Below are 26,152 nucleotides of genomic sequence, written 5' to 3'. Positions count from 1 at the left end.
TGCGAAGCCGGAGAGGGGGCTGGGCGCTACGTTGGGGCTTCCGGGGAGTAGCAGGGGCGGCACCTTTTTGTTACTGTCGCAGCTCGGGGCGCGCCCGGCGGGAGGGGTCGACTCGGCTCTGCGCGTGCGCGATGCTGCCCAGCCGCGCGCCGCGGGGGCCTGCTCACGGTTGCTGGGCTCCCTCCCCCTCAGGCCGCCGCGTTGCCATGGGGATCCGACCCCGCCGCGGTGGGGCGCCCTGTGCACGGCTCCCCGGGGAGAGGCGGAGCTCCCGGCCCGGCCCGGGGCGGCTGCCTGCGAGGCGGGCCGGGGTCCAGGGCTCAATGTGACTGGACAGCGCGGCGCCGGGGGCGCGGGCACAAAATGGCGGCTCTGGGACCGGCGGAGGCGGGAAGAGAGAGGAGCCCGGGCTCAGGGCCGGCGCAGAGCAGAGGGACATTTCGGAGGAAGGGCGCGGGGTCGAAAATACACCCAGGGAGAAACAGGAGCCGGGCGAGAGAAAATCAACCCCCGCTTCCTGCCTCCACCGCCAGGCCTCAGGAGTCGCCTCCCCCCGGTTCTTCGCCTCTCGGGGCGCCTCACCTCGGCACCTGCAACTGCTCCCTCTTGTTCGGAAAGGGGGCGCGAGGGCAGGGAAGGCGTTGGGCAGCTGCCGGGGACGGGACTTTTCTCGCCTCTGGTCCGCTGCTGCGGCCCGTGCCCTCCTGTGCACACAGCTCAGTGCCCGTGTCTTGGCTCCTCATGCTGAAAACCTGGTCCTGCCGCCCACCCGCCCCGCATCTACCCTGCCTCAACTGCCACCTTCCCGCTCCTCCTGGGAGCCCTTTGACCGGCTGCGGAGCAGGATCTTGTGTGCTGAGCAAAGAGAGCTATTATGAAGACAAAGACTTAATGCCAGTTTAAATGTAGGCTCAGCATTTCTGAAAAATCAGGCCTAAAAGAACCCAGCCTGCAGAGGGAAAAAGCACCATTTTTAAGGGGAGAAAATCGTGTCTAGAGTCAGCACACAGTGTTAGAGCACCGCTAGCATCAGCCATTCTGATCAGGGCTGGAGCTAGCATTGTTCCGAACACTGTGTGGATAAGGACTAAACGTTCTCATTACTTAACTATTATGAACTTCCTTTGGGTAGATAAAGGAAATAAATGAGGCGCTAGCTGAAGCATCTGATGTGGGGAACAAATGCTTGTCACACATAGTATCCTACTCTGCTACCCAAATGCATATAAGATAAATGCAGAGATTTTTTGCCCCAAAAAGGTCACGGTCACAGAGTCACAAATAACTTTGTACCCTGAAGCGAAGACTTCCTATAGTACTTAACCCTGTTTCTGTCATACAACTGCTGGCTGTTTCTGGAGTGGCTGTTTTAACAAACTCCATTCCTGTCACATCTACATTCCGGACAAAAGCGCATCTTGGAGTTTGTGGATCTGGTGCATAATACAAAGGACAGTAAGAAACTAGCGTGAACTTCAGGAGAGTTGCAAGAAGTAAAGTCTGATTCTGTTCTGAAAAGTAACCATATAAATGGCATACGGTGCTCTATTTGTCTCCAGATTTCTGAACAGATGTGCTCAATGTACAGGCAGAGATATTTAGTTCTTGCAGATTCAATCTGGTATCTGAGAACCCAGCCGCTCCCTCTGCTTCTCATACATTACCTGTAATAAAGGTCCCAAATTAGGCCCTGTACAAACCCACATCATGTCTTTATATGATGCCATCTGAATCACTTGTGCTAACTCAGTGCTTTCAGTGGAGTTACACAGATAGGACTGACTAAATATTAGTAAACTCCTCTGCTGAAGATACATAAAAGGAATACAGATTGCTCCCTATGAGCATGTTTGGCTTTGCAGGGCTGACCAGAGGAAAAAAAAAAAAGCTGCAAAATGTTAGTTTAGTTCTTAAAGTCAGCAGCTGTGTCTAAATATGTACCTGGAGCAAATCAGCTAAGCAAACATGGCACCTTCTCACAGCCACTTCTCAGACTAGGACCACACATTAATTTAGAAAATTCTGCTGCTCTGAAAAGCTTGTGGGAGTTCTTCTACAAAACGTGACAGTGCCAGAGTTTATGCAGCTCATGTGATCTCATCTTCTGTAACAAAATTTTATCAACATTTGTAAGTGTATAGCAGACGCAGGCACATTTAAGATTCTCTTAATTTTTATAACCATCTAGGCAATATGATAGACCTTGTCATAAACATACAACTAAGAGTAGCATAAAATCCCTCCTTTACCTGTAAAGGGTTAATCAGTGCCATTAACCTAGTTGACACCTGAACAGAAGGACCAATGGGGAAAGAAGATACTTTCAAATCTGTGGGGGTGGAGGGTTTTTGTTTGTGCTTTTGTTGTTCTCTCCGGAGACAAAGAGAGAGACCAAGCAAGTAATCCAGCTCCTACTGAATGATACATATAAAATTACAGAAATAGTAAGTAATAGCAAGAAAATGTGTTAGAGTATCTTTTGTTTTAGCTTGTGAATTTTCCCTATGCTAAGAGGAAGGTTTATTCCTGGTTGTTGTTTTTTTGTAACTTTAAAGTTTTGCCTAGAGGGGAATCCTCTGTGTTTTAAATCTTATTACCCTGTAAAATTATCTTCCATCCTGATTTTACAGAGGTGTTTCTTTTACTTTTTTTTTCTTTATAATAAATGTTCTGTTTTTAAGAATCTGATTGGGTTTTTAGTGTCCTAAAAACCCAAGGATCTGGTCTGTACTCACCTTTACTCTCAAGCCTCCCCAGGAAAGAGGGTGAGGGGCCTTGGGGGCATATTTTGGGGAAACAGGAACTCCAAGTGGTCCTTTTCCTAAATCTTTGTCTAACTCACTTGGTGGTGGCAGCGATACTGTTCCAAGGACAAGGAAGAATTCGTGTCTTGGGGAACTTTTTAACCTAAGCTGGTAGAAATAAGCGTAGGGGGTCTTTCATGCGGGTCTCCACATCTGTACCCTAGAGTTCAGAGTGGGGAGGGAACCCTGACAGACCTGAAGGACTAAAAATACCTAAAGTCTCAAACTAGAAAATTTAAGAATATGTAAGAAATGTGGTAAGAGGAGAAACTTTCTGGATTGAGACTTTAGGATTTTTTATTCCTTCGGGTTTATCACATTGCCTAGATGGTTATAAAAATTGTTGAGAATCTTAAATGTCTGGAACATCAGAAAAGTACTGCTTATATCATGTCATATGGAAAGAACTGTGTATGAAAGGAAGACTTGCAGGAGAATACTAACTCTGTATGTGTGGTGAATGAAATGGATGCCCATAGTAAAGAAACAGTGTTCTGCATCTTTAAATTTGTTGAGAACTGTGCTGAGACAGCAGCCATTTTGTTCTCAGTGGCTCCTGCTGGTTCAGTGGAGACACACACAGTGATATCTCATGGAGCCTTGAGTCTCTAACTTTTCTTGTTTGTGTTAATCTAACAAAAGTCCTTTAGCCAAGGTCACGGTTGCTCTTTGTGCATGGAAGAACGTAACAGCATACTAGCTGTGTTAGTGTGGGTAAGATTTTCACCACTGAATCCCTTTGCTGTTTGTATCTCTGCCTTCAGTCTAAAACAGTAGTTGCCAAAGCATGGGTGTGTGGAGTACGTGGTGGTTGTCTGGGGAGAGCTGGGTGGTCACACAGAGCTAGAATCTCCTCATTCCCAGCTACCACATTACATTGAAAACAGCTAAAAAGACATGCATGCTTTCCTGAAATTACTTTTCCGTCTACGCTATTGCTGTAGTCCCACTAAACCTCTGCATATAACACCTCTAAACAGACAGCAGGTAAAGACCCAAATGTGCCCTCCCTCTCAGTGGAGCAGACAGTGCTGGTGATAGTCTGAGGATATCCAGATTGGCATGGAAACTGGAAAGACAAGGGGTCCACTACTGGCCAGCACCACTGCTCTTGCCAGCTGTAGATAAGGTTTTTAAAGACTTGGTATGTCTACACTACGAAATTAGGTTGAATTTATAGAAGTCAGTTTTATACAGTTGATTGTGTGTGTCCCCACACAAGTGCTCTAAGTGCATGTAGTCGGCGGAGTGTGTCCACAGTACTGAGGCAGCCGTTGACTTCTGGAGCGTTGCACTGTGGGTGGCTATCCCACAGTTCCTGCAGTCTCTGCCGCCCATTTGAATTCTGGGTAGAAATCCCCGTGCCTGATGGGGCTAAAACATTGTCGCGGGTGGTTCTGGGTACATATCATCAGACCCCCGTTCCCTCCCTCCCTCCCTCCGTGAAAGCAAGGGCAATCATTTTGTGCCTTTTTTCTTGAGTTACCTGTGCAGACGCCATACCACAGCAAGCATGGAGCCCGCTCAGCTAACTTCACCGTATGTCTCCTGGGTGCTGGCAGACGTGGTACTGCATTGCTACACAACAGCAGTTAATTGCCTTTTGGCAGCAGACGGTGCAGTATGACTGGTAGCCATCAGCGACGTAGTCCTCGGTGCTCTTTTAATCGGGCGCCTGGGCAAACATGAGAGTGACTCAGCTAGGTCATTTTCCCTTGTTTCGTCTCATGGCGATTCAGTCCTACCAGCAGTACACTGTCTTTTAACCTCCAGCCAGCAGAAGATGATGGCTAGTTGTCATACTGCACCGTCTTCTGCCGAGCACCCAGGAGATGACGACGGCTAGCGGTCGTACTGCACAGTCTGCTGCCAGCAAGATGTATAAAGATAGATGAAGTGGCTCAAAACAAGAAATAGACCAGAATTGTTTTGTATTCATTTTTTCCTCCCTCCCTCCTTCCCTCTGTGAAATCAACGGCCTGCTAAACCCAGTTTTGAGTTCTATCCTTGAGGGGTCCATTCAGTTTCTCACAAAGCCACCCTCTTTGTTGATTTTAATTCTGTGTAAGCCATCCCTGTAAGCCATGTCGTCAGTCGTCCCTCCCTCCGTCAGGGCAACGGCAGACAATAGTTCTGCGCCTTTTTTCTGTGCAGACGCCATACCACAGCAAGCATGGAGCCTGCTCAGATCACTTTGGCAATTAGGAGCACATTAAACAACACGCACATTATCCAGCAGTATATGCAGCACCAGAATCTGGCAAAGCGATACTGGGCGAGTAGGCGACGTCAGCATGGTGATGTGAGTGATGAGGACATGGACGCAGACTTCTCTCAAAGAAGGGGCCCTGGCAATGTGGGCATCATGGTGCTAATGGGGCAGGTTCATGCGGTGGAACGCCGATTCTGGGCTCAGGAAACAAGCACAGACTGGTGGGACCGCATAGCGTTGCGGGTCTGGGATGATTCCCAGTGGTTGCGAAACTTTCGCATGCATAAGGGCACTTTCATGGGACTTTGTGACTTGCTTTCCCCTGCCCTGAGGCGCAAGAATACCAAGATGAGAGCAGCCCTCATAGTTGAGAAGCGAGTGGCAATAGCCCTGTGGAAGCTTGCAACACCAGACAGCTACCGGTCAATCGGGAATCAATTTGGAGTGGGCAAATCTACTGTGGGGGCTGCTGTGATGCAAGTAGCCAATGCAATCAAAGATCTGCTGATATCGAGGGTAGTGACCCTGAGAAATGTGCAGGTCATAGTGGATGGCTTTGCTTCAATGGGATTCCCTAACTGTGGTGGGGCCATAGACGGAACCCATATCCCTATCTTGGCACCGGAGCACCAAGCCGCCGAGTACATAAACCGCAAGGGGTACTTTTCAATAGTGCTGAAAGCACGGGTGGATCACAAGGGAAGTTTCACCAACATCAACGTGGGATGGCCGGGAAAGGTACATGACGCTTGCATCTTCAGGAACTCTGGTCTGTTTCAAAAGCTGCAAGAAGGGACTTTATTCCCAGACCAGAAAATAACCGTTGGGGATGTTGAAATGCCTATATGTATCCTTGGGGACCCAGCCTACCCCTTAATGCCATGGCTCATGAAGCCATACACAGGGGCAGTAGTCAGGAGCTGTTCAACTACAGGCTGAGCAAGTGCAGAATGGTGGTAGAATATGCATTTGGATGTTTAAAAGCGCGTTGGCGCAGTTTACTGACTCAGTTAGACCTCCGCGAAACCAGTATTCCCACTGTTATTACTGCTTGCTGTGCGTTCCACAATATCTGTGAGAGTAAGGGGGAGACGTTTATGGCGGGGTGGGAGGTTGAGGCAAATCGCCTGGCTGCTGGTTTCGCACAGCCAGACACCAGGGCGGTTAGAAGAGCACAGGAGGGCGCGGTACGCATCAGAGAAGCTTTGAAAACCAGTTTCATGACTGGACAGGCTATGGTGTGAAAGTTCTGTTTGTTTGTTTGTCCATGATGAAACCCACCGCCCCTTGGTTCACTCTACTTCCCTGTAAGCTAACCACCCTCCCCTCCTCCCTTCGATCACCGCTTGCAGAGGCAGTAAAGTCGTTGTTGCTTCACATTCATGCCTTCTTTATTCATTCATCACACAAATAGGGGGATAACTACCAAGGTAGCCCAGGAGGGGTAGTGGAGGAGAGAAGCACCAGGAGCGGTGGTGGAGGAGGGAAGGACAAGGCCACACAGCACTTTAAAAGTTTAAAACTTATTGAATGCCAGCCTTCTGTTGCTTGGGCAATCCTCTGGGGTGGAGTGGCCGGAGACCCCCCAACCGCATTCTTGGGCATCTGGGTGAGGAGGCTATGGAACTTGGGGAGGAGGGCGGTTGGTTACACAGGGGCTATAGCAGCAGTCTGTGCTCCTGCTGCCTTTCCTGCAGCTCAACCATACGCTGGAGCATATTGGTTTGATCCTCCAGCAGCCTCAGCATTGAATCCTGCCTCCTCTCATCACGCTTCCGCCACATTTGAGCTTCAGCCCTCTCTTCAGCCCGCCACCTCTCCTCCCGGTCATTTTGTGCTTTCCTGCACTCTGACATTGTCTGCCTCCACGCATTCGTCTGTGCTATGTCAGTGTGGGAGGACAGCATGAGCTCCGAGAACATTTCATCACAAGTGCGTTTTTTTCGCCTTCTAATCTTCACTAGCCTCTGGGAAGGAGAAGATCCTGTGATCATTAAAACACATGCAGCTGGTGTTAAAAAGACATTTTCTAGAACAATGGCTACACTCTTTCACGGTAAACCTCGCTGTTAACATTACATACACAGCACATGTGCTTTCGTTCCAAGGTCGCATTTTGCCTCCCCCTCCCCCCCATGGCTAACAACGGGGAACATTTCTGTTCAGCCACAGGCAAACAGCCCAGCAGGAACGGGCACCTCTGAATGTCCCCTTAAGAAAAGCACCCTATTTCACCAGGTGACCATGAATGATATCACTCTCCTGAGGATAACACAGAGAGATAAAGAATGGATGTTGTTTGAATGCCAGCAAACATATACTGCAATGCTTTGTTCTACAATGATTCCCGAGTATGTGCTACTGGCCTGGTGTGGTAAAGTGTTCTACCATGGTGGGTGGAATAAGGCTGCCCTCCCCAGAAACCTTTTGCAAAGGCTTTGGGAGTACATCCAGGAGAGCCGCAAATGCCAGGGCAAATTAATCATTAAACATGCTTGCTTTTAAACCATGTATAGTATTTTAAAAGGTACACTCACCAGGAGGTCCCTTCTCCACTTGGCAGGTCCAGGAGGCAGCCTTGGGTGGATCCGGGGGCGGGGGCCTGCCTCCAGGTCCAGGGTGAGAAACAGTTCCTGGCTGTCGGGAAAACCGGTTTCTCCGCTTGCTTGCTGTGAGCTATCTTCCTTGTCCCCAAAACCTGCTTCTGTGTTGCCTCCATCTCCATTGAAGAAGTCAAACAACCCGGCTGGGGTAGTGGTGGCTGAACCCCCTAAAATGGCATGCAGCTCATCATAGAAGCGGCATGTTTGGGGCTCTGACCCAGAGCGGCCGTTTGCCTCTCTGGTAGGCTTGCCTCAGCTCCTTAAGTTTCACACGGCATTGCTTCAGTCCCTGTTATGGCCTCTGTCCTTCATGCCTTGGGAGATTTTGACAAATGTTTTGGCATTTGGAAAACTGGAACGGAGTTCTGATAGCACGGATTCCTCTCTCCATACAGCGATCAGAGCCCGTACCTCCCATTCGGTCCATACTGGAGCTCTTTTGTGATTCTGGGACTCCATCATGGTCACCTCTGCTGATGAGCTCTGGCCAGCGTGGCAAACTGCAGGTGACCATGCAAACAGGAAATTGAAATTCAAAAGTTTGCTGGCCTTTTCCTGTCTACCTGGCCAGCGCATCTGAGTTGAGAGTGCTGTCCAGAGCGGTCACAATAAAGCACTCTGGGATAGCTCCTGGAGGCCAATACCATCTAATTGCGTCCACAGTACCCCAAATTTGATCCGGCAAGGCCGATTTAAGCACTAATCTACTTGTCAGAAGTGGATTAAGGAAATCAATTTTAAGAGCCCTTTAAGTCGAAAAAAGGGCTTCATCGTCTGGACGGGTGCAGGTTTACATCGATTTAACGCTGCTAAATTCGACCTAAACTCCTAGTGTAGACCAGGGCTTAGAGGACTGTTTAAAACACAGTTCTATTCTGATGTAACCATCTTCACTACTAAAATGTCAGAATACCTAGAAGCAATCAGCTCTTGGATTAAGAGCAATCTTCATGCTCAAGCCAGGCAAGACTGAACTGATGCTGGTTGGAAAGGAGAAACCCTTTAACGAAATGACCGAGATGTTGTTTCCACCTTCCACAGAAGGCACACAGGCCCCATTCACCAGAGTGGGATGAAGCTTTGGGGTCCTGTCTGACTCCTCACTGAGCTTGGATGGCCAGAAAGCATCAACATCTGAAAATGCCTCCTTTTACCCCCAGCTTATTAGGCAACTTCCTCCCAGATGAGGACTGGCTACAGTGATCCGTGCATTTCTTCTCAAGTCCCTCCATTAGCTCCCAGATAGCTCTTGATGCCAGTTTAAGACCTTCATCCTAATTTTCAAGCAATTAATGGATCAAGCCCCAACTACATCAAAGACCAAATTTTGATCAATGTACCTCCATGACAGCTGTGTTCCACTGGGATAGAGGCCTGCCTGCTGACTGTATTGCCTAAACTAAGATGTTGCTACTTTTTGCCTCCTGTTGTTTTTGCAGAGCCAATGTAATTACAGAGACGAGCTTGGATTCCAGTCTGGCTCACACATCTGCACTAGAATTGTTAACTAAGGATACTTACGGCTGGCTATATTTTAGTTGTAATCTGAACAGATTGGATATGGTGCCTTCAAGATGATTAATGCAGAACCCTGCAATCCCCTTTTTATGGGCACTTAGGGTTATTTTGAAGGCAAAGGGCTGTATCTAAATACACCTCCAAACAGCCATGGTCAAAGAGGGTCAGACAAACCAAGCTTTTTTTGCCCTGATCCTGGCTCCACTGAGACCTAAGGAGGCTATTACACCAGTCCTTCAAGTGGAGCCACTGAGGAGTGCTCTGAGACATGGGCTTAAGGACTGGCACACAGACCATTTGGGGCATCTCAATGCATGTGTATCCTGAACCAGATCCACATAATTCCTCCCCCAACAACCCCATGCCATTCCCATCCTGCTTGTCACAGGAATAACCTGGGAAGGAGGGCTCTAGCTAGCTAGCACGTAGGCTCCCAATAGTAGGAGGTTTATAGTATTAAGAGGCATCCTTTTTCTGGAAAGCCTGAAGATTTCTCAGAACCTGGCCCATAATTCTCACTAATTGCTTGATTGCTATTCCCTTGGGCTGCTGGATATTAACGCCAGGTCATTCTGTTGCCCTTTTTTAAACTAAATTAATTCTGCTAAAGCTGTATTTGAAATGTGAATTATTTTGGTAAGTGGGCAGAAAAATATGCTTTCGATGATGTAATTCGTGCCCAATAGAACTCTCGCCCAATAGAAGAGGCAACCCTCTTACGTTACATGAGCTGTAGTCCTTGCATATAAAACTGAAATAGAAGCCTGTTAGCACAGTTTTTGGGCTAGGTACTGTTCTCATTCATCCCTGCCAGTTCAGCCCAAGAGAGCAGAATGCAGCTCTTCATGCAGGCAAATGTTTGAACATAAGAAAATACCTAATGTGGGAAGGACGCAACAAAAGTCATTGATTCCATGCTTGGCAGTACAGAACAGGCTGCTGGCCCCACAGCCTGACCTACTTGGAGTTTCTCCAGAGAATGGAGTGCATCCTTCCTATGACTAAACTGATTGTCTTAATTTCCTGGGGCAAAGATACATATTACATAATGATGCAAATCCCTGAATTCACCAGTGTTACAAGATTCAATTAATGAGGATTCTTACTGCAGTACAAATGGTAACCTCATTTAGGAGTAGCATTAAATCCCATGGGAAAACCTGAGAACTTTGGAATGATCAAAGCATGTAATATGAAATTTTTCTCATTGTTATTTACTTGGATGCTTGAAGTTGACAACAGTTGGTTTCTTTGATGACATTAACAAAGCTTTAAAATGGTAGGATAAGAAAACAAAAACTGAATCTGACTGCAGGGCAAGGGGGAGCTGCAGCAAACATCGGTGTGAAATGTAACCGATGATAGGTGTGTGGCTCACACCAGCCAAGCAGGGTAATCATTTTGAATGTGTTATTTCTTTTTGTTGGACACTACTCTCCCACTTGCTTGGTTATAAATAATAATTACCAAGGAATAAATACTATGGGCATCCATTCTTCAACCCCACCTCTGACCTCCTAACTCCAACAACAGCAGTAGAAGAAAATCCTTTGAGATGACAGAGAAAGCAGCTGAGCTGAGAGCTTTGGAATGAACTTTAGATTTGAATGTGAAATACTTAAGACAACCATGGATTGTGGAGCTTCAGCTAATGCAGGTGAGTTGGAGCAAATTGGAAAGTTGTAATTAGGAATAGAGGCTTTTAGAGAGTTTTTCTCCAGCCTTTGCAATAATAGGTGCTCAGCCATGGCTGAATTAACATCCCACTAATTTCTGCTTGAAAAATAAAGTAAAACATTTGTGAGATGAAGTAGAAACAGGAGCCTGCTTTCAGTTACTGACCAAACTGGCTCTGAAAGGAGAGGCTGGCAGTGTGTTTTTACATATCAGATTATCTCTCAGATACAGATGTTCATTGTCAATTTAAATGCTGCCCTGCCTACAGACAATTCCCATGTCGAGGATACAGGACTGTAAAACTTGGTAACAAAGGTCTGTTCTCTGTATTATATAGATGGTTTAATCCTGTCTTAGTGCCAGCAACAGTAACTGGACTGAGAATACTCTGCTGTTGGATTCAGAGATATACTGCATCAAAGTTAAGCCCATTTAAAAGAAAAAGAGCATCTCTGCCTTTGTTGCCCACAGTGTATTTATCATGGAGCATTCAATATTTGTCTTTCTGAAGCTGAAAGAGCAGTTTAACTTCAGGAAAAGCCATCTGTACTCAGCTGTATCTGAGGTGATTTATTCCAGAACCAGCGAGTATTTCTTGTCCTCAACAGCCTGAAATGAAATTGAAGATGAGACTGCAGCACCCTAAACCTTCAGTGCCCAGTGAATTTCTTGTAGCTGCCTCAAGCCATGTTACGTACCAAGTATTTGCAGGGATGTTTCCATGTTAAAAAGGGCACTTTACATCGTTAAAATGGCCGTGTCAACTTGGGAGGAAATGTAATTTTCATAACATGCAGATTTGGCCAAAACAGTTGATTTTAACCTCACAGATTTAAGGGACAGTAGTTCTGATAACCATTCATTTGTTTACAGTATCAATATACTGTAGATGTTAACAGTTCTGCAGCTGTGGCAGAAGAGATTGTTTAGAAAACTAAATATTGGTTGTGCTTGACTGTAATCTCAATTTACAAGAAGTGCAAGTGAACACAAATACATTTCCGACCTGGAGTAACCTTGGGCAGCATGAACTCATTTGGGGATGGGGTGGAGTTGGGACATGCTCAGAAAAGTGATGAACAGTTCTAGTCCCTCATTCTGGGGTAAAAAATCTGTTTTCTACATTTTGTAGTGGATCCCTTCTCACTTTGTAACGATAAAGCATAAAAGATTCTCTGTACAGAGCAGTGCACTGTTCACAAGCGATCTTCAGTACAAACTGCTCTGCACCAAAGCACTGATCCACATAAGGGAGCTAGAACTTTATCAGGATGGGAGAAAAACGGGTCACTTTTGCGTTAACTAAGTTTATGATTTAGGCCTGGTGTGCACACAATTCTTGTACTGATTGAGCTACTGCAGTTACGGGGGGGTGATTTTCTACTGAGAACTTCATCGGTACAACCCCTAGCGTGGAAGTAGTTGCATCAGTGTAGAGCAGGGGTTCCCAAACTTGGTTTGTGGCTTGTTCGGGGTAAGCCCCTGACAGGCCGCGAGACACTTTGTTTACCTGAGCGTACGCAGGTACGGCCACTCACAGTTTCCACTGGCCGCAGTTTGCCGTTCCCAGCCAATGGGAGCTGCGGGAAGCAGTGGCCCGGCCTGCACCGCTTCCCACAGCTCCCATTGGCCGGAAACGGTGAACCGCAGCCACAGAGAGCTGGATGGCTGTGTCCATAGAGGCTGCACACATACCCTTGTGGATCCAACTGCTTGGCCCAGGAGATGCGACTTACTGTCCTGTAGCTCCTTTCCACATGACCAGAACCTATATGTGCCAGGATTCTGCTGTTGGGGAATTTCCTGCAGAACCTTTCCCTTGCTGTGGTCTCTCTGCTTTCATGAAAGAACAATTATTTATGTAGGCCTCTTCCTGCCAAAGAAAGCATTCAAAAACACAAACCAAAAGTAACTGCTGCAGTGCTGTCTTCCTTGAGTCTGCAGCCAGCCTGAAACAATGGCAGAGATCTGTCCTCATTCGCTGCAGTGGGGGTAATAATGCAAACCTTAACATCTTGCTGATATGCGGATCCCAGATGACAAGTGTCTACGCATCACCTGCACAGACATCAGTAAACTCTGTTGATCTACTTGGTGCCAAGGGAGCCTCAGCTTCATGCCGCTTGTTTTCTTGGGCTGGGAGGTTTCTCTCCCCTCTCGGTTCCAATGGAGAGGGATTTGAGTGCTCAGAAGGTGTGGGGTTCTTCCAAATGCTTAGTGTCTTGGCAAGCTTCGGATCCGATCTTTAGCTCACGTCTTGGTTTGGGAGACAGAGTCCCTAGTGGATGCACTTCAGTACATTTTAGTGACACTGACCTGAACAGTTCCTAGCTTCCCAATGCTGACATGGGAAGCAAAACCCAGAGCCATGACACATTTATTTAATCCAAAGCCCCTAGTGAATTTGCTAAGGCACTTTCCATTTTGAAAGTTGATCAGTGTGTCCCGTGGATACACCAGAATTCTTCTCCCAAATCTATACATTTAAAGCTGTATATACAGTTTAAAAGGGTTAAAATAAAACCAGCTCAGCAAAAGCAAATATGCCATCATGCTGGGTGTTCAGATAGTAAACTCTCCAGGTCACACAGCACATCTTTTGTACTGGATGTTTACTTGTTTCCTTTAAAGGTTTTGTGTTAGTTTTGTTAAAGAAATAGACAGCCACAGCTCAGCACACACTATGCGTCAGCCACAAATGCAGGGCAGCTAACTTTAGAAACTTATCTTAAAACTAGTTTTGTTCTCCTGCAGAATTTGTTTTAGGACAATCTATGTTTTGCACAGTGCTCAACACACCAACAGTACTCAAATAATAAATCAGAAAGCCAGTTGCACCATTTTACTATGTAGTGTGGCAACAACAGCGTAGGAGCTGGTTTTATCCATAGCAATAATATCCAAATACAGGTGTAATCTTAATGCATCAGTAGGGCCCTCTCACCAAATAGTAAAATTCTGTGGTTGGGGAATTTTGTAACTGGTTGTGTCAGGGAGAGAATACCATTTTCAGCAGGCCACTGAGAGTACTAACTATAGTGCCTCCAGCAGTCCTCCAAGTAAGGCTTTCTCCTTTGTCACTAGACATACACAGCCACTTCATTACATAAATGCTGTGGGGGGCTGTGTCAGCTGGAATAAGTTAACACACACACAGGATTATACCAGGAAGGCTGGACACGACATGTCAGCATTTTATTTACCAAAAGTGAAGCTGAACCCCAGAATGATTTTTTTTTAAAAAAACCATAAGCTTATATGGCAGGTATTTTTCCCTCCCGCTGTCAACACCACAGTGCAAGAATCGATCTCTCTGCAATCACTTATCCTTTGAGAATCAAATACTAGTTGTAAAATGAGTTAATAAAATATGGGTCTCCCAATGAATCAATAAAAAACATTTAACTCAATGCAACAGACCAATTTGCAAAACCAACTTATGGAATTCTCCCAAGTGAAAGACCTTTAAAGCACTTGGAGCCTTGAGGTAGCATTTTTATGCAGAATTCAATTTTTTTTTTGAGTGGAGGAAAATATTGGTAGCACATCTTTAGCTCCAGCCAGGCTAAGTGGATTTCAGTAATTCTCTTATGAGGCTAGTGGCTTTCTTTTGCATCTTTAAATACTGATATAACACTATAGCCTGTAAAGAGAGAAATTACAAGGAAGGCCTCTTGAAATAAAGCATATGTTTGAAGTGACTGAAAACAGAAGTAATTGTAATAACAACAAAAAGTAACTGGAGTGAAAAAACCCAAAACATTTGTATTTTGGCAAGACTGGTTTACAAATACATGTCAAGAACCAGAGTCCCAACATCAGCTAACTGAAAAGGAAAGAGAATGGAAGGTGACATTCAAAGGGGTTTTTCTTTTTTCCTCTGTGCAAAACTGCACTTTGGGTTTTTTTTGTTTTTTTTAAAAGACAGCTTTTTTTTTTGTACATTGTGAAACCTGTGCTGTGACATTAACCAGAAATACCATATGCCAGGACACTTGACCACTGAAAGCTCCTCTCACTGACTTCACAACAATCACAAGCAGAGAATCAGAAATAAGACAGATATTTCTCCTAATCTCAAGATCATCATCCTCTTGCCCACTTTGCTGCTGAGGTCTCTTATTAAACTAGAGCTCTCTCCACTACCAATTGCTGGGAATCCATGGCAGATTTACTGAACACAGAGCAATACCAACAGAGAAACTCACACATCCATTAGACACATTAAAACAAAAGTGGCTGGAGTAAGACAGGGATGTGGTGATGCAGCTGAATCACTACTGACCAATGTCTCAAAGTCAATTCTCACTCTCTCTTTTCAAGCACTCTGACTTTGTCCTTTATTGATACTCTGGCTGGCTAGCCAAAGGTGCTATTGAGTAACATTCTATAGGTCACCTCTCCCTATCTTCTTATCCCCACTCCCCAAAAGACTACATAGCAAATTGGTTAAAACAAACCAGACCAGCCAGGCAGATCCCAAAGATGGACTTTAAACTGATGATCCCCCACCCCTTGCCCTTAGAGGCTCATTCTCTCTGCTCAAAGTTCAGTTGCTCACTTGCATCATACTACAGTGTCCCATCTGACATTGGGTGTGACATGGCTGTGTGTGATAATTCCACTCTACTGCATGCAAGGAGCATAGAGATGGATAAAAGTTTGTAAATCTGTCCCCTCATCTGGGACCTCTAGCTTTCTGAGTCCATAGCCTCATGTTCCCTCCCTCTGCCTTCTAAATCTATTAAAATCCTTCCGTGCAGAATTTCCATAAGGCCCTAAGGGTGTCCAGTAGATCTTGCTTCCTTTTGGCCAGGCTTCAGTACAGTTTATCAGGTTTGCATATTCTGAGGCACCAAGTCCTATAATGCAGAGAACTGAAAGTTGTAAGCGTAGCCAGATGTGCTTTACTCCAGTGGATACAAGGGAGGGGCATCTGAGGAAGTGTTTGTATGGGAAGGACCAAAGCTGGTTGAGGATAGTTATTCAGAGAGATTTCTTTAGTTCATGTGACAGCTTAAGCTGTACGGAAACTCAGATGGGTTTGGAGACCAGCTTGTGTCTGGATTGCCTGGACAATCCACAGCTGGCCTGATTTGAGAGCCTGAGTCTGCTTCTGAATCCTGATCTCTCAGTTATCAGCATGAGGACCTGCCAACTGTTCTTTTTTTAAAATTCTACAATTAAAAAGAAAGACGGAGTGTTTTTAGTGTTAAACCTCAGAAGTATGAATGAAATTCCAGTTCCTGCTGCTTTTTTAGCCTTGCAGAACTGAACCTGTACAGTAAAACAGGGAAAACACACTGTGTGTGGAGGCAGTTACAAGAGCAACTAGATAACAGCATCAGGGCTGTAACAGTGAGGCACACCTTGTTCAGTGGTATTCATTACAAACCAGTCCATCATCTGAAAGCATAATGCAATCTACTGTAACTAGACAACAACAGTACAGACTCAACCTGATATGGATCCCACTTTACAGAACAGTGCAGGAGCTGGAAGGAGTGAGGAAAATATTACAGGCTAGAAGCCAACTCCGTGTTGTAGCTCTGCACCTTCCACCTTGTTAGAGCAGATTTCTAGTGTGCTAACAAGCAGGAATTCAGAGTTATAGTATTCTCTCCCCTTTCTCAGGTGATCATAAAAATTAAATAGTGGGTTCAGTTCTACCCATCAGAGTCTGCAATTAAAATTTCACCATCCCAGAAACATGGAGGTAAGTTTCACATAAATTTAGAACACTGAAAATGGAAAGGGGACCACTAGACTTATCACCTACAAATTCATTGCCTTTTCTTTATATAAATATTATATTTTATGCCATAAAAAGGGTCCCCCTGAAGGTCGGAGTCTCATTTAGATAATACTCTGATAAAATCTCAGCAGGATGTGCCTTAAGGTCAATAGATCTATAGAAACAGAAGTCTTCCTAATAAACGCTGCAGATTTGACAAATAAATATCTTTAACTGAATTATATTACCTAAAGCAAAAGACCACTCCAAACACACCAACTGCCTAGTTAGCAAAGGCATTTGCTTCATGAAGTCAAATGTTGCTAATTTCTGAAAGATTTAACAAACAGACTTGGCATTTGGAAGTATCTAAGTGCCTAATCAAGTTAAATATTACAAAATATTAGAATTGAGGGGAGCTGCTTAAGTACATAATTATTATTCCTTTAAATTACAAAAAAATTAACCTCCTTAAAAAGAGAGTTTTAAAACTGATCCAGACAACAGCAATGCCCTGTGAAATCTAGCAGTATAAAGGGTATCTAAGCAGGAGAGGGTCATGTGCTGCAACATCTCAGCAGTAAAATCTGCCCCGTTTAAGAAATGGAGAGCAAGTTTATGGGGATGATACAGCTATGGCACCTTCAAGCCACTGGAGCTGTTGGACGACTATCGAACTCTCTGCATATGTGGTAGCATAAAGAACGAAAACAATTCTATTTACTGGTCAGAAAATGTTCAGAGTCAATCATTCTTCATTTTCTGCATTTCAGTATTGAGCAGTTATTTCTCTCTTGTGCCCCCAGCTTTGTTTATAGTTTTATTACAGAACTGCAGTACCTGCAGCTTTCAGCAGATGGCAGGAACACCTCAGTGCCAACTTATTCAATGGCTCTGATAATTTCAAGTCCCCTTGATATATTCAGCATCAAACCCAAATGCTACAATTACATTTTTGACATTCTGTAAAGGAAGTGTCAAAGGAAGATATTAAGAGACTGTAAAGAGAAGGCTGCTCCCTGGGGGAAGATAAGCAGCCTGCCATTACAAATCTGCTCTGAAGATTTGCCACAACAATAAAATGAGGGAAAAAAAGGAAGGTTCTGTATCTTTTACACTTTGGGTTTTGCATCAGGCACTTATATTGTTGGAGAGACATGCCATTCTGAGCCAAACAAGTGAGAGAAGGGTTAGAATCATCTTTAAACTAAGCCTAATAATGAAATTTCAGCAGCAAAGTGGAGGCATGGAGTGAGCCTCTCCCCATCCATCTGTGCTGAGACTTATTTATGGTTTCTAAAATGCCCAAGAAGACAGCAGCAGTAACTGTTCTGTAGTGTCCATTTTTCCTTATGTGTTGTGTTGCTGAGAGGAGGCTTTTCTGTGTCTTGAACTGAGAAGGCACTAAGGTACCATGTGCCTAATTCCCTGGATCCAACAGGTCCATGCTTGAACCAAACATTGCCACCAGCTGCTCCTCATAATGTGTTATATTCCTCTTCATAATGTCCATGCAGGGGCCAAGCAGCCTCTCGAATGCTTGCACATCCATGACTACACAGAAACAAATAGAAGAGTGAAAACAAATAAAGAGCTGCCCTGCAAAATAAAGCAATAACCCAATCCGAATTACTTTCTAAAACTCATGTAACTTGAGTCCAGCCAACATGGTTCTAATGTTTCAGTGGAAGCCACTCGCACTGAAGTCAAACTTCTCATTTTACAAAGCTGTCATGCTGATCCAGGAGACTAATAAAAATAAATGTCTGATCCTGGCATAAATCTGGAGGCCAAATGCAAAAAACACACAGCTGCAATATGAGCATGACTGAAAAATCTCTGGTTTCAGAGTAACTGCTTGATAGCTGCTTTCAACTACCTGAAAGGGGGTTCCAAAGAGGATGGCTCTAGACTGTTCTCAATGGTAGCAGATGACAGAACGAGGAGTAATGGTCTCAAGTTGCAGTGGGGGAGGTTTAGATTGGATATTAGGAAAAACTTTTTCACTAAGAGGGTGGTGAAACACTGGAATGAGTTACCTAGGGAGGTGGTAGAATCTCCTTCCTTAGAGGTTTTTAAGGTCAGGCTTGACAAAGCCCTGGCTGGGATGATTTAACTGGGAATTGGTCCTGCTTTGAGCAGGGGGTTGGACTAGATGACCTTCTGGGGTCCCTTCCAACCCTGATATTCTATGATTCTATGAACAGCCGTGTTAGTCTGTATTCGCAAAAAGAAAAGGAGTACTTGTGGCACCTTAGAGACTAACCAATTTATTTGAGCATAAGCTTTCGTGAGCTACAGCTCACTTCATCAGATATATGCCGTGGAAACTGCAGCAGACTTTATATATACACAGAGAATATGAAAAAATACCTCCTCCCACCCCATTGTCCAGCTGGTAATAGCTTATCTAAAGTGATCAACAGGTGGGCCATTTCCAGCACAAATTCAGGTTTTCTCACCCTCCACCCTCCCACACAAATTCACTCTCCTGCTGGTGATAGCCCATCCAAAGTGACAACTCTTTACACAATCTCTGTCATGTGTAACAAACATCTTTAGAGGGAAGGAAATCAAGCTGAATGGAGGTTGTGCTTTTTATGCTACCATGCTGCAGATACACACTTGACTCTATGACTTCCCTTTTCTGAAATAGTGGAAGCCAGGCACATAAAGGAAGTAACGTACTTAATCTCCATTGGGCACTTACACCATCCCCAGTCAAAACAGAAATGGTACAAAAAAAGGCAAGATGAAGGAAACAAGGGTTCCCATACTGAAGTGCTGAAGGTCTCTTGCAGGCCAAAATTCCTGGCCTTGACTGAAGAACAAGCAATCCAGATTGGATGCCAGTTAGAATCTACATGGCTGTACAACTTAATGGAATAGCATAGACAACATGAAGCAATTGGGCATTGCCTGAAGGCACCTACTGCAGAGAGATACCTAGCAGCACAAAGTACCCTTACCTAAACACTTGACATCCCCAACAGCATAGGCAGAGGCTGCTCTGGGTTTGTTGGTAACAAGTGCAAGCTCTCCAAAATATTGTCCTTTCTGACACCGGGCAATCTCCACTTCCTGGTTAGCGTCCTTACTTGTCATAGTCTGTGCCAGAAATAGAACAATAAGCAAAGTGACTATTTTAATCACGACACAGTGCTATGCATACAGCTCTCTCTGAACAGAAGATCACAGCTGGCAGAGAAATGCTTCAGTAATGGCTCAGTATCCTGTACACAGGGTCTCCAGAATATTCCCTAACAAAGATTTTAAGTATAACATACACAAGGCTCTGCCCAGTAAAGATTGCCTCAAACTGGGAGAACTATTTGTTTGAAAGCAAGACCCCAGTTAAAAGAAGTCACAGAAGGGCAAAGGGTTAAAAGATGCTGTACTTTGAGTATCTGTTGACTGTTGCCTACTACAGTCCCCCCTAGGGAAGACTGTATCCATGTTTGAAGTTTGGAAGGGAACATCATGACAATTTGCACATGTGCAGATGTAAGCAAAGCATGTTTCTCAAACAGACATGCATCATCTTCAGAATCGGTTTTTGAAATAGCTTGAAGCAACTTTGGGGAGATGTACAGCCTGCCTTGCCCAGCTAGAAACAATAACGATCAGATCTTCAAATAATCCGAGAGTTCGTCTGTTGTACAGCACAGCACTTTTATTAAGAACATAGATCAGGCCGAGAATCTACCGAGCCCGCTGTCCTGTCTAACCCTATCCAGTACCATATGTTTCAGGAGGAAGGTCCTATGATGAGAGGGTATTTTTCTTTTTATATCCCCCTCCCCCCCAAAAGATGTATATTGAGCAGGGCTGCCTACAATGATGCCCAGGACTTTTTTAAAATTTAGAACACAGCAATAGCATGAAATGGTTCAAATTTTTTCCCTTCAGTGTTGACTTGCATTTGTCAACACTGAACGTAACCTGCCATTGTGCTGCCCATTCACTTTGTTAGGTCCCTCCGCAACTTTTCACTCTTCTGTAGTCTTTATTCACCTACATAACTGTCATCTGCTGGTTTTGCCAACTCACTGTTCACTATTTTTCCCAGCGCATTGATAAATATATTAACCACCACTGACTCTAGTATGGAACCATACTACACCTCCTCTCTATTAACCTTTGCCTAGAGTGAAAATTGACCATTTATCTCTACTTTTTGTTTCCTGTCACTTAGTTTCTAAACTACGATAGCACTGGACTTCTCACCCAGTAACTGTATTTCAACTCACCTTGCTTTTAATCAAGATTTTTACTTCACCAGACTCTACAATGTAAAAGCTGTCTGCTTTATCACCCTATAAAGAGAAAAGGTAAGAATAAATTTGCCATCCTATTTTAAGATACAGAAATTATATTCAAATGTTCACACTATTCAGGGCTTAGTGCTAAATTGTGCACAAGTTGAAAATTTGCTGCAGTGACTAATACAGGAAGTGGCCTATACTGGGCTAAAGCAGTAGCTCAAAAGAGGGGTGAGGAGTCTGAGGAGAGTCTACCTGCTGACATCCAAAAGGCTAACATACCAATATAAACAAGGAAGGTTTTAAAAATGCTTGTGAAATAGAAGGGAAAAAATTGATAGGAAGTTGAACTGGTAAACAGTCGTCAAGGAATGCACATGTAATATTAAGAAAACAAAAACAAAGCAACAAAGTGATAACTAGAGGAGTCAAAAGCAATAAGAAAGGGTTTTAGAAGTACGTTCAGTAAAAGAGAAAGGTGAGGAATATACAGAATCTCTGCAACATCAGAAAGGAGAGCAAGTATGAGAAAACAGCAAAAGAGCCAGCACTGCAAGGAGCTGCTTCTGCTCAACTTGTAGTGAAAACCTTGTGCAGGAAGCAGTTCAGTGATTTGAGATGGCAAATGGAGAGGCCAACAACAAAAGGGCAAACAAAGACGGGGGGAAATCTGGCAAAACTACTGCAGATCCTGATGAAATGCATCATATAGTTTTTAATAAAACTAACCAAGGAATGCCTGGAACCTCTGAAAACAAGTTTCAGTGAGTCATTGGAGAGAGACTAGCTGTCTGGAAAATACCAAACATGGTAGCAACTATTCCTTTATGGTCAATAGGAGGAAAGAACCAGAAAATTACCAGCTAATTAACCTGACACATTCTAGGCAAAACAGCTGAGACTAATAGGAGTCCAATACATCAGCTTTTGTGGGAAAGGTGTCTAAAAACCAATAAGAGATATTGTTTTGATAAAACTAAGCTATGCCAACAAATCAAATGGCCTTCTATAGGATTAATGGTATATCTGACAATGAGTGGACGGAGCATACTGGGATGTCAATAAGGCGTTCAATATAGAGCCAAAAATATAATATTAAAGAAACAAAGTCATTCATTCAAGGGGAAAAAAAAGATACAAATTGGTGGACAGCTACCTGAAGAGCAAACAAGTCCAACAAAGATATTATAGGGTGGCTTCAGGTAATCAGCTAAATATGACCTTGAAGTGCAAAATAGCTGGGGAAGATGGGTGTGTACACCCACAAATGCACCAGAACTACCACCCTTGGAAATACAGTGTGTTCACCTTGGGGCTCACAGGATGACCCCCATTATCTGTCTAGCTTTACTTTGATCCCATATATATATATATATATATATATATATATATATATATATATATATATATGCGCAAGTACAGAGACAAGTGTTTTGTAGACAGGGCAGGAGCTTCGTCTAACAAGAACATTGGCCAGCACTTCCCATTATAAGATTGCGTTTTCAGTTGCTTATAACTTTGCAAAAGAAACCATTTGGGCTGAAATTTTCCATGCCAGGCCTCTGCTGCAGGAGGGTTTTTTGGGAAAATTTCAGCCAAAATGGTTCAGCTGTATCCAAAAATGAGCCTAGGGAAAAATATGTTTTGCCCATGTTAAAAAATTCATGTAACCTTTTCTTTGAGAAGCTCTAGCACTTCAAAAAGTGCTTTGGACCAGGATGTTGAAATTTGTTAGGGGACTGCCCTTTGTGTCAGGGACGTGCCTTTTGCCTTCCCTATGAAAATCTGCACAAATTTGGCGCAGCTGCAAGTCTCTGAAATATCATAGTTCATACTGCTCAGTAGAGACTTGATATAGCTTAATCCCTCTGCACCGGGCATGCTCCAGCCTCGGGCTGAGCAGGACTTTCCTTGAACTTGCAGCTCTGGCTGCCGCAGGCTGGCCTGGGTACCAGAACTGAGAGAAGGGGAGAGCCTGTCCATCCTGTATTCTCAGTAACCACTCCCCTTGTTGACACCCAGGCAGCATGGAAGAGGAAGCTACCTGAGTCAAATGCAGAGGACAAGAGCAGAGAGGACAAGAGCTGGGGAAAGTGGCCGGGACATAGGATGCCCAGATAGCAAGTGTGAAAAATCGGGACGGGGGTGGCGGGGTAATAAGAGCCTATGTAAGAAAAAGCCCCAAATATCAGGACTGTCCCTATAAAATTGGGACAGCTGGTCACCCCACCGGGACAGCCTGGGCAAGGAGGCTGGGACTAGGAGCCAGGTGGTAGACTGGGGATGGACTGGGCATTAGTGGGATGAGGGCAAGGAGACAGATCTGATGAGGAACCGGGTGTGTGCACACTGGAGTTGGATGAGGAGCGTGAGAGTGAAACTGGGAGTAGGAGTCAGTGAGGAAGGGAAACACAGGCAGAGAGACCCAACTAGAGGTTGCGGGGAGACAGACAGTTCAGATGAGGAGCTGGGAGGTGAGAAGGGAAGACTGGGAGTGTGATGGGGAGTCAGAAGAGGGAAGACTATGACTTGTTGGGCCAGGAAACTGGGATGAAAAACCTGAGGAGTGGAGACTGGAATTGGTTAGGTGAGGAGAATGGGACGGGGATGAGGAGCCTGGATGGGGAAGAAATACAACTGGGACGAATTGGTGAGGACAGAGAAGAAGGGGTCAAAGTTTGGGGGCAATGGGCAGAAGACCATATGACTGCTAGAGCTTGGAATGGAGCCCAAGATTCCTGAGTCTCACCATTCCTCTGCTGCTTGCAAATATCTGTGAAACCCAGTGGAAAAGCATCCCATCCCCCTCTAGTGCTGGTCCACATAGAGGATGGCAACCTACCACGGCTATCAGTTACTCTGTCAACTCAAGTGGCAGAGGTCCGTGCAATGGATCTAGAGGTTCTAACCCTGCTGATGAACCATGTGGGTGTCAATGTGACACCACATAATGGAACTTTTTTTTTCTAGTTTGCTATTTAAAGAAACTAGGAAACTGCACACAAAATTTATGTGAAAAGAACATTAAGGTTGCAAAGTCAAGCACTCGGATGTTAGTGCAACCTTAACTCAGCCCGTTTGAGTGCATACTTTATGATACAGTCTTTGATTACATGATCACATACTGTGTTTTCCACAGGACACTGCCTCATTCAATATACAGGACTGATCTGTTCTGTGGATGAATCCGAGTTGTGTGTGGTGAAGGAGGCTGCTGTCTGTAGGACCTCTGCCTCATTTGTTGCAGGAATGTAGTGAATGAAGCAGGGGATTGCAGGAAGAGAAAGGAGGGTCTCATGTTTAAGGCAGCTGAATGCTGTCCTGAAGAACTGCATTCTATCCCTGGTTCTGTTCCTCTATGATGCTAGTTTCATATGTGGTCACTAATTGTGTGTTCTTGATTTTCTGAGTTTGTCTGGCTTGAGACCCCTGGACTCTGATTTGCAGAAACTTGGAGCACTCACAAGTGCAACTGAAGTCACTTAGAAATGTGCTTTGAACATATGAAGCGTTATACAATGTTAAGTGTTGTGAGAAATCAAGTCCTACATGTCTCAGACTGGGCAACCAAAATTAGTGAACGTATGTGAGTTGTACAGACTCTCTTTATTCTGGCATTTCCTACATTAGCGTGCTTGACTTTGCAAACTTAATGTTCTTCCATTGTTTATGTTCTTACTCTTCTCTTTAGTTTGTGTGTAATACATATATGGGAAATATATGGATATGAAACACAGATAGAAGGTACCTAAGTGGCCAAGGAAAGAGGATAGAGAGAATCAGAGGAGACATGAACACAGCTTATAAATACATTACAAAGAACATAAGTGAGAAGGGAACTGAACCCTAAAAAATGGCAGGAGAGAGAGCCACAGCCCAGTGCCAAGGCAATACATGTTTCCAAGACTGTAGGAAAAGTTATGATGGTATGGCTCCTCTGCCATGTCTGAGGAGGACACCTCTCCTAGCAGCTGCAGGGCAAGTCCCAAAACCCACTGTCTATCATGCTGACCAATGTCTCATTGTTCACTTGTACTCCCGTCCGTCTATATCCATCTGTTGTTTCTAGTCTTTGCTTGTAAGTTCTGGGGGCAGGGACTATCTTTTTGTTTTGTGTTTTACAGCGCCTGGCATGATGGGGTCCTGGTCTATGATGCTAAGATAATGCAAATACAACAACAGAGTATAAGCAGGCCAAGCAATCCAGGAGGCCATAGGGATTCTTTCTGTCATCTGGTCTTAGCACCCTTAGTTGGCTGGTGTTGGTGGCCTGTGACATAGAGCAGTGCTATTCAAAGTGGTGGTCTGCGGACCGGCAGCCATCAGCTGCTGGTCTGCGCACACATTGGGAAAAAAAATTGCCGGTCCCCCACATCAGACACCTTGAGAAGCACTGACAGAGGGTGTCAGAAGAGAGGAGCTGGTGGTCCCTCTAGACTTTATCTAGAACTCAGACACTGCAGAAGGTTAGGTGTCATTCAGACAGCCAAAATGTCAATCCAGCTATTTCATTTCACACAGTTTTGCAAGCTATTAAGGCATTAAAAGATCTGTGCACCACATCTATGTTGGAAAAAAACATTTCTACCTTAAAAGAAACAAGCTGAGTGGGAAATGCAAGGATTTCAACTAAGAACTAGATAATGCTAACAACTTTCAAATGCTTTAAAGATAATGTTACTCTTAGCTGAATGACCAAATTAATGGAAAATGATTTTTTAAATGTAAAATTATTTGGTAAGAGTGTGCATGGCACTGACATGACTCCTAGCATACAAGACTTTTCCAGGCACTAAATCTGATCCACTGCTGAAGGTGTACAAAATACATCATATCCCAGCTGCCCACATAAATTCAGATCACTAATCCCCTGGGCAATATCTAAGGAGTGTTTTATATACTTTTCCTGAGTTCTGTTACTTGTGGAGATGTATTGTATCTTGACTTTAGCAAAGCTTTTGACACGGTCTCCCACAGTATTCCTGTCAGCAAGTTAAGGAAGTATGGGCTGGATGAATGCACCATAAGGTGGGTAGAAAGTTGGCTAGATTGTCGGGCTCAACGGGTAGTGATCAATGGCTCCATGTCTAGTTGGCAGCCGGTGTCAAGTGGAGTGCCCCAGGGGTCGGTCCTGGGGCCGGTTTTGTTCAACATCTTCATAAATGATCTGGAGGATGGTGTGGATTGCACTCTCAGCAAATTTGCGGATGATACTAAACTGGGAGGAGTGGTAGATACACTGGAGGGCAGGGATAGGATACAGAGGGACCTAGACAAATTGGAGGATTGGGCCAAAAGAAATCTGATGAGGTTCAATAAGGATAAGTGCAGGGTCCTGCACT

The 26,152-nt window shown here is 44.6% G+C and overlaps 2 protein-coding genes across 2 annotated transcripts in view; one reads left to right on the top strand and one right to left on the bottom strand.

Annotated features, from left to right (window-relative positions):
- Positions 1-738: 738 nt before the first annotated feature.
- Positions 739-20,782, top strand: LOC311524130 (uncharacterized protein). Its single transcript, XM_084634924.1, has 2 exons — positions 739-10,794; positions 20,744-20,782. The coding sequence occupies exon 1, from the start codon at positions 4,978-4,980 to the stop codon at positions 5,953-5,955; it is 978 nt and encodes a 325-aa protein (XP_084491050.1). The 5' UTR covers positions 739-4,977; the 3' UTR covers positions 5,956-10,794; positions 20,744-20,782.
- The window catches only part of PRKAR2A (protein kinase cAMP-dependent type II regulatory subunit alpha), a 157,400-nt gene continuing 145,221 nt past the window's right edge, over positions 13,974-26,152 (bottom strand). Inside the window, exons 9-11 of the mRNA XM_084634923.1 lie at positions 20,799-20,864; positions 19,518-19,656; positions 13,974-18,102 (exon numbers count right to left, since the gene is read on the bottom strand). Of these exons, the coding sequence (XP_084491049.1) occupies positions 17,969-18,102; positions 19,518-19,656; positions 20,799-20,864 (339 nt within the window). The 3' untranslated portion in view covers positions 13,974-17,968. The remainder of the gene's footprint in view (positions 18,103-19,517; positions 19,657-20,798; positions 20,865-26,152) is intronic.

This window comes from Lepidochelys olivacea, assembly GCF_965140295.1.
Source record: "Lepidochelys olivacea isolate rLepOli2 genome assembly, chromosome: 7".
NCBI classification, from domain to species: domain Eukaryota; kingdom Metazoa; phylum Chordata; order Testudines; family Cheloniidae; genus Lepidochelys; species Lepidochelys olivacea.
The sequence above is the reverse complement of the archived record's forward strand: the minus strand, read 5'-3'. Positions and strand labels throughout refer to the sequence as shown.

Bases quoted from the DNA above. Each gene is read 5' to 3' on its own strand.
- LOC311524130 (XM_084634924.1), top strand. From the start codon at position 4,978: ATGGAGCCTGCTCAGATCACTTTGGCAATTAGGAGCACATTAAACAAC.